Source organism: Corvus brachyrhynchos, unplaced genomic scaffold (assembly GCF_000691975.1).
Source record: "Corvus brachyrhynchos isolate BGI_N302 unplaced genomic scaffold, ASM69197v1 scaffold318, whole genome shotgun sequence".
NCBI classification, from domain to species: Eukaryota; Metazoa; Chordata; class Aves; order Passeriformes; family Corvidae; genus Corvus; species Corvus brachyrhynchos.
The window spans coordinates 65341-77219 of record NW_008239537.1 but is presented as its reverse complement, the minus strand read 5'-3'; the positions used below and the strand labels follow the sequence as shown (position 1 = coordinate 77219).

At 53.2% G+C, this 11879-nt stretch overlaps 1 protein-coding gene across 1 annotated transcript in view; it reads left to right on the top strand.

The window, feature by feature from the left end:
* VDR (vitamin D (1,25- dihydroxyvitamin D3) receptor) overlaps positions 1 to 11879 on the top strand; it is a 13759-nt gene that overhangs the window by 364 nt on the left and 1516 nt on the right. Inside the window, exons 2-9 of the mRNA XM_017741202.1 lie at positions 5180 to 5330; positions 7111 to 7241; positions 9476 to 9660; positions 9765 to 9888; positions 10288 to 10459; positions 10897 to 11048; positions 11326 to 11442; positions 11860 to 11879. Coding sequence (XP_017596691.1) covers positions 5182 to 5330; positions 7111 to 7241; positions 9476 to 9660; positions 9765 to 9888; positions 10288 to 10459; positions 10897 to 11048; positions 11326 to 11442; positions 11860 to 11879 — 1050 coding nt within the window. The 5' untranslated portion in view covers positions 5180 to 5181. The remainder of the gene's footprint in view (positions 1 to 5179; positions 5331 to 7110; positions 7242 to 9475; positions 9661 to 9764; positions 9889 to 10287; positions 10460 to 10896; positions 11049 to 11325; positions 11443 to 11859) is intronic.

The window sequence follows — 11879 nt, the reverse complement described above, 5'->3', positions numbered from 1 at the left end:
CCCCGGCGGGGGGAGGGAGCCGCGGCCGCGGCGGGACACGCGGGGGGAGCGAAAATCCCGGGAGACTGGGATTAAATCCGGGGAAGTTTGGGTTAAACCCAGGGGTGAGGGCAGCAAAAATCCACGGAAATTCGGGTTAAACTCAGGGGTGAGGGCAGCAAAAATCCACGGAAATTAAGATTAAAGCCGGGGTGAGGGGAGAAAAATCCAGGGAAATTAAGATTAAACCAAGGTGTGAATGGAGCAAAACTCCAGGGAAATGAGGGGAGCCAAAATCGAGGGAAATTGGGGTTAAACCAATTCGCGAGGGCGTCAAAAATCCAGGGAACTGAAGATTGAAACCAAGGGGACCAAAAATGGCATAAATGAAGTTAAATAAAGTTTAAAAAGCCCCGGGATCGGGCTGGATCTGGTGGAAATGGGGTGAAATAAAGGGGGGGAAATGCCAGGGTGAGGTTGGGTTCTCTCTGGAATCCTGGAGCAAGGAAAGTCTGGGATATGACGACGACGATGATGATGATGATGGGAGATGTCTGCCCCAGATCTCCAGGGCGTGACCAGATCAGGGCTGAGATGTCCCAGCAATAACAAAAATCCCCAAAATCAGAATTTTCCCGCGCTGGAAATACCCCTGGGGTCGTTGCTGGGGGTTGTTTCCCTGAATCCTGCTGTGTTTAGGGAGAAATAAATGGAATAAATAGAAAATCCAGGGGTTTTTTTTTTTTTTCCCATTTAATGGCTAACCCTGCTCCAGGAATAATTTTTAACCTCCTGTGGCCGAGCCAAAGCAGAGCCAGCCTGGCCCAAGCTCTCGTGGGGAAATTCTGGAATTGTCAGGGATTGGGACAGGGAAAATCCCAGTTCAAGGTGGGCTGGGATGGAAATAGGAACCTAAAAAGGAGAGAAATGGGAAGGGGAACGGTTCTGGGAATTAAAAATAAAAATAAATCAGGGAGATGATGGGGAAAGCGAGGGGAGCAAAAATCCAGGGAAACCAGGGCAGCAAAAATCCAGGGAAATGACGATTGAACCGAGGTGAGAATGGAACAAAAATCCCGGGAAAGGCCGAGGAAGGTCCAGGACTCTCCGAGGCTCTGAAACGGAGGGAGCTGATGGGGACGGCGCCTCCTCCTCCTCCTCGTGCCAGGGCCTGGGGTGGCACTGCCCGGATGTCCCCGGTGCCACCCCCGGTGCCACTTCATCTCCAGCCGCTGCTGATTCAGCTCCTCCTCGGGCCCATTTCTCTTATCTCGGCTCTTATCAGCTCAACCCTCGCCCTTTTCTGCCGCTAATAAATGGGAAAAGGGTGGAAAACAATACCTGGAATCTTTATCCGGGCATCCAAAGGCCTTTCCTCGTTCCCGGGAATCCCAGGGAGCTGCTCCAGGTTCTCCTGGGCAGTGGAACAGCAACGCTGGGGAGGGATTCTCCTTTCCTGGAGCGATTCCTGAGCGGTTTTGTAACTCCCAGAGAGTTTTGCTGGAGGCAAGTGGGCTGGAAAAGGAGATTTTTGGCACATGAGGCCTTCCTGATTTTTCTCTGGAAAAGTTTGAGCCGTTTCCTGAGGGTTTTCCCACCTTCTCCATGCCCCAGGCGTGGCTGCTGCTCCAATTTCCCAATTCCAGGCTGCAACAGCTCCGGCTGCTTCATCATTCCCACTCGTCCTCCTCTTTCCTTGGGCAAGATGAGGCTCTGGGGAACGAGAATTCCCTTTTTCGCCTGGCATATCCCAGGTACAGGGAACGGACAGAGATTTGGGGGTCTCCCGAAGTGAAAATTCCCTTTTCCCTCAGGCACATCCCAGGGAAGGGACAGGAATCTGGGCGTCCAGGCACATCCTGGTTCCACCTTTATCCGGGGAAAACACAGGATTTTGGGGTCTCTAAAGGCTCCCAGCTGTAAGGAGAAGCTGCAGTGAGAATTCCCTTTTCCTCCAGGCATATCCCAGGGGAGGGACAGGAATTTGGGGTCTCCTGTCCCTGCTGCCCCAGAGAGCTCCCTAAAAACGACCCCTCCTCCCAAAAAATCCCTCCCAGCTCCATAAATCCCCTGCTCCAGAGTCTGACAAGGCCCAGCTCTATTGTAAGACCAGGATGTGTCCCCTGGCTCACCTGGGAGGGGACAGCAAATCCCAGATTTCCTGGGAATCGCCACAGCTGGGAACCACTTGTGTCCCTCCACACCTTCCCGGGGCTCTTCTGGGGCTGTTTCCAGCACAAAAAGAGATTTTATTCCACAGCACGGGGCTGGTGCTGCCCTTCCACTTCTGCTTTGGGAATTTTTCCGTACGGAGAGCCCTTCCCAGCACAGTTTTCCTGGAATTTTGCTTTTCCCCCCATTTTCTCCTGGCCTTGTGGTGCAATTCCTGTGTCTGGAGGAATCCTGAGCTCCACAATCCGTTCCTGAGGGGCTGGGACACTCCAAGAATTCCATGGGAAAAACCTGGATTTGTGTCCTGCTGCTGCCCAGGGTGGCCCCTGCCCTACCCAAAAATTGGGATTTTGGGGCTGTTTCATTCGTGGGAAATTCCCACTCCCAGAAACTCTTCCTGCTGCTCCCCAGGGGTGACAATTCCAACCAGGAGAGTTGGGGACAAAATGTCTGGGAATGGCTATGTCCCAAAGCTGGCAGGGAAAAGGCTGAGGTGGGATCTGATTCCCAAATCCAAGGGGGATTTGAGATCCTTGAAGGAGGGGGAGCAGGTCCAGGGCAGGGCTTTGCTCACAGCACAAAAAAATGTCATTTTAGGGTCCTTTTCCAGCACAAAAAATGTCATTTTAGGGTCTTTTTGCAGCCCAGGAACAGCTGGGAAGAGCAATTCCCACTGCAGCTGGACTGGGAATGCTGCAGCTCCTCTCAGGAAGGGGAAAAGTGGAATTCCCTCTCAATTTCTGAGCAACTCCAGCAGCAGGAAAATTGCCAGAGAAGGAGCAGGGCAGGGCCTGGCCCTGTCACGTGCTGGGATCAGTTGGAATTTTCTTCCTGGCTTGTCCAGACAGGTGGGAAAAGCCAGGATTTGGGATCCAGCTCGTCCTTGTCCCCTTCTCCCTCTTCCCGCTGCTCCTTTCTCTGCATGGGTATTTCCCCACCTTCACGGATTAAATAATCCATTAATTAGCAATTGAAGCAGCTGGAAAAGTCGGAAGTGGAGCAGGTGCAGGGAATTCGGTGCTTTAGGAGTTGTTGGGCCTCTGGAAAGAGAGGATTTGAGGTGGATTTTGGGTGGATTTTGGACGAATTTTGGACGTCCCACACCAAAAATCCCCCTCAGCCAAATCCATGGGGTTTCTCCTGCTGGGAATGGGGTTGGGGATTGGCCTTTACCCACTGGGAAAGTTGGGAAATGAGTTTCCTGTGGGGCAGGGCCCGATCCCACGTGGGATCCCAAGGCCGCGGGTTCCTGACTCTTCTTTGCAGGAAGGAGCTGGAATCCTGGAAAATTCCAACTTGGGATCGTCCAGTCCCTCTCCTGGCCCTGCACTGGACGCAAAAATCCCAAATATCCAAGAGCATTTTCCAAAAATTCCTTGGGCTCTGGCAGCCTCAGGGCCGTGCCCTTTCCCTGGGAAGATTTTTCCAGTGCTTGACCACCCTCTGGATGATGAATTTTCCCTAATATCCACCCTAAACCTCCCCTGGCCATTCCCAGGGTTCCTGTACCAGGAAGATCAGACAATCTTTGCTCCAATCCAGGGAATTAAGGCTGGAATTCCCCAAATTCCAGCTCCTCTCCCCAGTCCCTGTTTTTGGGGCAGATTTCAGGAGCATTTTGCTGGAATTTTCCCTCCCTCTGGAGCAAAAAAAAAAAAAAGCCCAAGGGAGGCTGGAAATTATAAAAAAAAAAGAATCCCAGATGAAAATTCCTGGGAATTGCATTTTACCAGGGTGGTTTTCTCTCTCTGGAGGGTGACGGAGCCAGAACCTGTTTGGGAATATTTCGAAATCAGGGAGAAGCTCTGGAGGAGTTTTGGAATTTGCCACAAGCAGGAGCAGCTTCTCCCTGACAGCCTTCCCTGGATTTTCCCACTTAAAAGGAGCAGTGGGATGCATTTGGGACACAGGGAATGTCACTCCGAGGGTTTAACCTGGAACATTCCCACATTTTTATGGGACCAGAAGTGCCAGCTCCAGGGGGAACCTGTGAAAGTGGAATATTCCCAATTTTTTTATGGGATACAGAGAAAACTGGGATCTATGGATCCCAAATTCCTCATCCCAGAGTTCCCTCCCGTGTCAGGGCCAGGAGCTCCGGAGTTGCCGGGCTCGTTTTTCCCAGCTGGAATTCCCGGGGTGTTGCATCTGCCCCTGCTCTTTGCTCCGATTCCGTTGGGAAACTTTCACCCCTTCCCCGTCCCGGTTTTCCTCGGGATTTTGTTTATCTGGAACGTCCTCATGGAGCAGCTCCTGTGGGATTTCGGGAGTTCTTTGTTTGGGATCGGTTTTGGGAGAGGATTCCATGGGACCTTCACAAAATACGGGAAGGGATCCCCAGGGATCTTTCAGCCCACCCCCACCCCCAAGGCCCGGCTGGGAAAATCCAAATGAAAGCAAAATTCTGAAGGAATTAAAGGAATGAAGGTGAAACTCCAGGCTTTGGTTGGGAATGGCGGGAGAGGAGAGCTGGGAATGCTGTCCCAGGGAATTCCAGGGAAAGCCCCAAAATCTGGCTCTTGACCCAAAATCTCCCTCAGGAATCCCAAAACTCCCTCTCAAAATCCCCCTCAGGAATCCCTGGAAAACAGTCCCAAAGCAGAGGATATTATTGAATTGGGATTTAATGGGATTTGAATGGATTTAAAGGATTCCAGCACTTGCTGCCGCTGGAATTTGGGAACGGGTGGGTTTGGAATGGAAAAAAGGCAAATTCCTTGCCAGAGGCACCGGGAATTTTTAAGGAGCCTCGGGGTTGTTTTGCCTCATTAGTGAGGCGTTAATTGAGCCTCTCCCAGAGCTTTCCCGGCATTCCAGAATCCCAAAAACTGGATTTTTTTGGGAGGTTTTAATGCCCAGAGCCAGTGGGAATAAAAATTCCTTGCCTAAATCAGTGGGAATCCAAGGAAAAATCCTAAATTTTAGAAATAATTTTAGGAATAAACACCTGGTTTTGCCTCAAATCAGAGGGAATTAAAAGAAAAATCCCGAATTTTCATGACAAATCCCAGCTTTTTCCCCCTCCCAGCCATGGATCCGGGCACTTCCAGCACCTCCCTGCCCGATCCCGCCGGAGACTCCGAGCGGAACATTCCCAGGATCTGCGGGGTCTGCGGGGACAGAGCCACCGGCTTCCACTTCAACGCCATGACCTGCGAGGGCTGCAAGGGCTTCTTCAGGTGGGCCTGGATCCTCAGGAATGTCCCCATCCCAGAAAAAACTTGGGATTCCCAATGGGAATCCAATGGGATCCCGGAACAGGCCTGGAATTCCAGGCGGTTCTGCCTTCCCAGGGTTTAAGGGGGGGAAATGTTTTGGTTTTTTGGTGGTTTTGGAACCTTGGGATGGGTTTTTCCCTGTTTTTCCAGGGTTTTTCATGGAGCTGGGAGCCTTGCAGAGCTCCAGGGAAAGGGGGGAGTGTGGGAAAACTCTGGCGTCACAAATTGGGGTTTTTCCCGAGCCAAAAAGTCCTAAAATCTCCTCAAAAACTCTGGGATTGGGGGATGTGGGTGGGCAGGGGATCCCCTGGAGCGGCTCTTCCCAAAATCCGGTGTTTCCAGGGAATTCTGCCGACCCCCCTTGGGAATTCTGTCCCTTGGGAATCCTGCCCCATTCCCACTTTCACCTGGAGCCCTCCCAACCTCCCAACCCAATTCCCACATTCCAGGCCGGGAATGAGGCCTGGAATCCACTATTTTTAGCCTCTGGGATCCCAAATCCTCCTGGGAATGGGCGACTTGGGAAGGTTTTCATGGAATTCCAGCCAAGCCCGGCTCCAGTGTCACCCTGGGAGCCTCTGGAGCCACCCAAGCTGCAATTTTCATTCCCAACCTGGAATTTTGGCCTGCCCTGAGCCCCCGGAGTGTTTTTCCCTGCTCCAAGGCCCCGTTGTTTGCACATTCCCAGCCTTTCCCTGGGTTTTTTTGGGAAACAAGGAGCTTTTTGTGCACCAAAATTGTGAATTTTGGGGTGTCCATGGCTGAATTCCGAGTGCTGGGATTGTTTGTCCCCATTGGGGACAGCAAAATTCCAAAGGTTTTGGAGGAATGGGGGAAAACAGGACCCTGCCATCCATTTTTCCAGGACGAATTCCCAAAAATCCCAAATTCCTGGCAAGTAAGGGCAGAGTGAAGCTGCTTTGTTGGTATCTCCGTTCCTAAAACCAGCTTTTGATTCCTGGGGCTGCAGCCTGAGGAAATATTGGGGATTTTTATCCATATTGGAGATTTTTTTTTTTTACCCATATTTTTAGCCACAGCTTCCCTGGGAATTCCATTCCAGGGCCTCACAGGGAGGAATTCCTTCCCAAAATCCCACCAACCCCTTTAGCCTTGGAATATTCTGGCTCAGACCCTTTTCCTTTGGACGAGTCTGGCTCTGACCCTTTACCCTTGGCCAGCTTTGTCCCGAGGCTCGGCGTTCCTGTTCTGGCTGTGGTTTCGCTGCAGCTCAGGGCTGTCATTTCAGGCTCCTTCCTCTCGTGTCCTGCAGCGAGAATTCCTCTCCCTGCACACCCAAAATGTGCTCAGGCCAGTTCTGCCAGCAAAGCCGGGCTTAGGGCAGCTCAGTTTAAACCACACGGCCCCAGCTCGGGTTTATTTGCTGCCGGGGGGTTTTCTCTGCAATCCTTCCACCCTTCCACCCTCCTGGCCTTAAAAATCCCTCACCCTAAACCCTTTTGGTTTAGACCCAAAAATCTGCTTAAACCCAGCAGGTTGGGCTGGGCTTAGAGCGGCCTGGTTGAGTGGAAGGAGCTCAAGCCGGGTTTAAGGTCATTTTCTCCCAAATCATTTTAGGATTAACCCGTGGCTGAACCCCTCGGATGTTTCCCTGGGGGAAATTTCCTTTTTCCAGCAGTGCCTGCAGCTCCCAACTCAGCTGATGTTTGCAGTGTCAGCCAAACCAGTGGGAATTCAGTCCAAAAAGGTGGGGGTTTCCCCTTTTCCTGCTTTTTTCCAGGAGGAGCATGAAGAGGAAGGCCATGTTCACCTGTCCCTTCAGCGGGGACTGCCACATCACCAAGGACAACCGGCGGCACTGCCAGGCCTGCCGGCTCAAGCGCTGCGTGGACATCGGGATGATGAAGGAATGTGAGTGTCCAGCTCCCGGGAATGACCCCTGGGAATGCTCCAGGGGCCATGTCCGGTCCCTTTTCCGTGTGCCTGGTGCCAGGGCTGGGATTTGGAACATCCCAGGGGGATGCAAAGGGCAGGGGAAGCAGCGGGTAATGATTGAGAGGAGCTGGTTTAATGATTCCTTCCCACTCTGGAGTTGTTTTTCTCATGGATTTTCCTGGGTTTTTTGTGAAAATCAGCTCCGTGGCTCCCAGCAGCTCTGAAAATCCTCTTTTCCAGTATTTTCCATGCTCTACAGGGAGAGCTGGAGGAGCTTCCCCATCCCCGTGGAGCCAGGTTGGGTTTTCCTCCTCTCCCTCTGGGATTTTTTTTTTCCGAGCCTTTTTTCCATGTGGGATAAAGCTGGGACTTAAGTCAACAGCAGAGGGAATTAAAGCAGTTTTTAAGCCCAGTCCAAACACACAAATGTGGCCCAAATGTTTGTTTTCTCCAGGTGTATTTAGAGATAAGTGGCTTTTAAAAATAAATGTGTTTGAGGTGTGCAAGGCCTCCTGGAGAGCTCCAACCAAACATTTTCTGCTGGGAGATTGTGGCCAGGGTGTCCATGGAGCTGGAAACTTGGGATGTGGAAGCAAGGCCCTTTCCCTGATGTGCTGCACAGGGAGCAAACAGAGCCTGATGTCACCCCGGGGCTTCCGTAAAATCAAAATTTGGAGGTGTTTGTGGGAAAAAAATGCTCAAATTTTCAACGATCCTGATGGAAATCCCTGGATTTTATTCTTTGGGATTGGCAGCTTGGTGAGGGCAGAAAAGGCCACACCCCACACTGGCTGTCCCCAGATTTTGGGGGCTGTCCCTGTTTTTTGGGGAGCCCCTAATGAGGGAAATGCTTTAATTTGCACCAGCAGCCAATTAATTACCCAGGAAAGGCTGGGAAGTTCCTGGGCAGCAATTCCAGGGGGTTTTCTCCATGTTTTCCCCACAGGAGTTAACATGTAAACAGCCCCGTTAGCAACTCCTGCCTGGATTAACCAAAACTGACCCAGAGAGGCTAAAAATAGCTAAAAATGGACTTTGCCACCGGAAAAATGAGGGAGAACCAGGGGTCGGGGTTATTTTTAGGTGGAAAAGGGGGATCTGGGAGGTTTTGAGGCCCTGTTTTCCACAAGGTGTTGGGATCCAGGGCCAGTTTGGGATTCAGGTCTGGGAGGGTGGGATGGGCACGAGGAGGAGGAAGATGAGCAGGGCAGACCCTCGTGCCGGGGGTAATTTGGGCTCTGGCAGCCACGGAGCTGCCAGTGGGGGAGGTGGGAGTGAGTTTTCAGCCCCAACCAGACCTTCAGAGCTCTGCCAGGCCCCTCTGAGATTGTGCAAGGCTGGAAAATGGAGAATGGAAAATGGAAAATCGCCCTTGGCCAAAGGAACAGGGGAGGCCGAGGGCTCCTCACCTTGAGCTCCTCCTGCTGACCTCTCGCCCTAAATTCCACCTTGACTCTCCCAGAATCCAATCTCTGCACCCAAGGAATTTAAAAACAGCCCTGGGGTGGGGGGAGGATCTCCGATCCCTGGAGAAAAGGCTGAGGAAGGGAATTCCTGCTTTTGGGGGGATCTGTCCCACCTGGTGCTCTCGGGAATTGTGATCCCCAGAGATTTGTGCAGCTCCCTGGTTGCAAAAAAATAGCTTTTTCTTCTCTTCCAGCCCCTCTAAGGCTACTTAGGGCTTGGAGTTCTTGATAAAAAAAGTGACTATTTGAGCCCAAATTGCCCCTGGCTGCTCCTTTTCCCTAAATAAACAGGCCCAGCCTTGCGTGGAGCCCGACCTTTGGCCGCTGCCGAGCGCTGCCACCCCAATAAAAGTCATAAATCCCCAACCCTGCGGGCGGGGGGGGCTCAGCTGTGCCTTGACCTTAAAAATCAGATTAAAAGTGCCCTGAAGCAGTGCTGGACGCCCCTGGGTGGCAGCTGGGAGCCGAGAGGAGCTGGAGCTGGGTGAACCTGGCGGCCCTGAGGGTTTCAGAATTGGGATTTGGGAGCACAGAGCAAACAGGGAGGGAGCAGAGCGGGCACGGGGCATGGCTGGCATGGCCTTGGTGCCCCCAAATTCTTCCCTAAAAGCACCGGAAACCTCCTGGGCACAGCAGGAAACCGGGGCCAAGGGGTTGCAGGTGGAAAAAGCGATTTTTCAGGTGCTGGGCATGGCACCCAGGGGTCATTTCAATCCCTAATTCCTCCCCTTTTCCTTTTCCCAGTCATCCTGACGGACGAGGAGGTGCAGAGGAAGCGGGAGATGATCCTGAAGAGGAAGGAGGAGGAAGCGCTCAGGGAAAGCCTCAAACCCAAACTCTCGGAGGAGCAGCAAAAAGTCATCGATGTCCTGCTCGAGGCCCATCGCAAAACCTACGACCCCACCTATGCTGACTTCACCAAATTCCGGGTACAACCCCAAAAAATCCCTTTTATCCCTCAAATTCCCCCTACAAAACCCCCAAATCCCTCTGCCGGCCAGGCTCCTCAGGGAGTTTTCTCTGTCTTCTCCAGCCCCCCGTGAGGAGCCAGCCCAGCAGCAGAGGGGCCGCAAAATCCTCGTCCCTCCTCACCCAGGACCTGTCGTCCGAGGATTCCTCGGATCTCTTCAGCTCTGAGGCCTTCAGCACATTCCCAGGTGTGCCTCGGCTCCTCCCGGCCCTAAAACAGGATTGGGAGCGTGGGGAAGGACCCCAGGGCTCCGTTTGGGCTGGAGGTGACGCCTCAAACCACCCCAAACCCCAAATTCTGGGGCTGGCCAGAGCCCAGATTAACCCCACCACCAGAGCCCTGTTTCTCCTCCTCCTCTTCATCCCCATCCCCAGGCCTGAATCCCAAACTGGCCCTGGATCCCATTGGAAAACAGGGCCTCAAAACCTTCCCAGTTCCCTTCTCTCACCCCTCCAGAGGAGACAGGGACAGAATTGCAGCAGTTTCACCCGAATTTGCCATCCCAGACCTTTTTATTACTCCCTGTGGGGGCTCATCCAGGTGCAAACCGCCCTGGGGTCCCCTCAGAGCATTTCCCTCTGCACAGATTCCGTGGATCCGCCGCCGTTTTCCAGCCTGGTGCTGTCGGAGGAGCAGGACGAGAGCTCCTCCATGAACCTGGAGTTCTCGCAGCTCTCCATGCTCCCACACCTGGCTGACCTGGTCAGCTACAGCATCCAGAAGGTGATCGGCTTTGCCAAGATGATCCCAGGATTCAGGTGAGGCCTTGGATCCCAAATCCAGCATCTCCCACTCCCAGGAATCCCATCCTGCCCTTCACAGCCTTCCCTGTTTCCTCTTCCCAGGTGTCCCTTGGCTCTGTTCCCTTCCCAGCTCCATTTTCTGTCTCTTCCCCCTTCCTGGGGTTCTCCTCTTTTCCCAAAACCTTGGAAAATGCACCAAATTCCATCAGGGAAACACCTGGAGCTGCTGCAGCACTCGAGGGGTTCGTGAGGGGCCTCAGGCCCTGTTCACTCCAGATTTGGGGCAAAAACCCACCTGAAAAAAAAACCTGGAATGGGAATTTCTGGGGAGGGAGCCCCAGCTGAGGGCCCGGTGACCACCCTGGGGGGTGGCAGCTCCTCCTGGCCCTGTCCCACATCCCCTCTGTCCCCTGAGCATCCTGATCCCCTCCTGAGGGAAATTCCTCTTGCAGGGACCTGTCGGCCGAGGACCAGATCATTCTGCTCAAGTGCAGCGCCATCGAGGTGATCATGCTGCGCTCCAACCAGTCCTTCACCCTCGAGGACATGTCCTGGACCTGCGGCAGCAGCGACTTCAAGTACAGGGTCAGCGATGTCACTCAAGGTAAGGGAATCCCAGCCCCAAATCCAGAAATTCCGTGGGTTTTCCCACTGTTGTGGCTTCCCTCTGTGCCCGGTTTTGTGCTGGGAAAGGGAGTGGGTTCTGCCCCGAGTTTGGGGGGCTTGGGGGCAACAAGTGGTCCTTCAATGTCTCCAGTGCCACCTCAGTATCTCGGAAAAAATCCTCTTCCAGAGGAATAAAGCCTCTCCCACAGGAAAAATCCCCTCCCAGAGGAAAAGATCCTTTTCCAGAGCCTTCTAAGGTTCTGTTCTCTCCGCAGCTGGGCACAGCATGGACCTGCTGGAGCCGCTGGTGAAATTCCAGGTGGGGCTGAAGAAGCTGAACCTGCATGAGGAGGAGCACGTGCTGCTCATGGCCATCTGTATCCTGTCCCCAGGTAGGGACAAACCCACCCTGAACCCTAAAAACCCACAGAAGCGAGGGAAGAAACCGTGAGCCCTGAAATCTCACAAAAGGGAGGGGAAAAAACCCCAAGCACGGCTGGCCCTAAAAAGGGACAAAAAGGGAGGGATTAGGAGAAAAGGGAGTGAATCACCGCACACGTGCTGCTCATGGCCATCTGTATCCTGTCCCCAGGTAGGGACAAACCCACCCTGAACCCTAAAAACCCACAGAAGCGAGGGAAGAAACCGTGAGCCCTGAAATCTCACAAAAGGGAGGGGAAAAAACCCCAAGCACGGCTGGCCCTAAAAAGGGACAAAAAGGGAGGGATTAGGAGAAAAGGGAGTGAATCACCGCAAGCCCTAAAAAGCCCCAAAAGCAGGGGATCCCCTCAGCGCCGTCTCTTCCCCAGACCGGCCGGGCGTGCGGGAG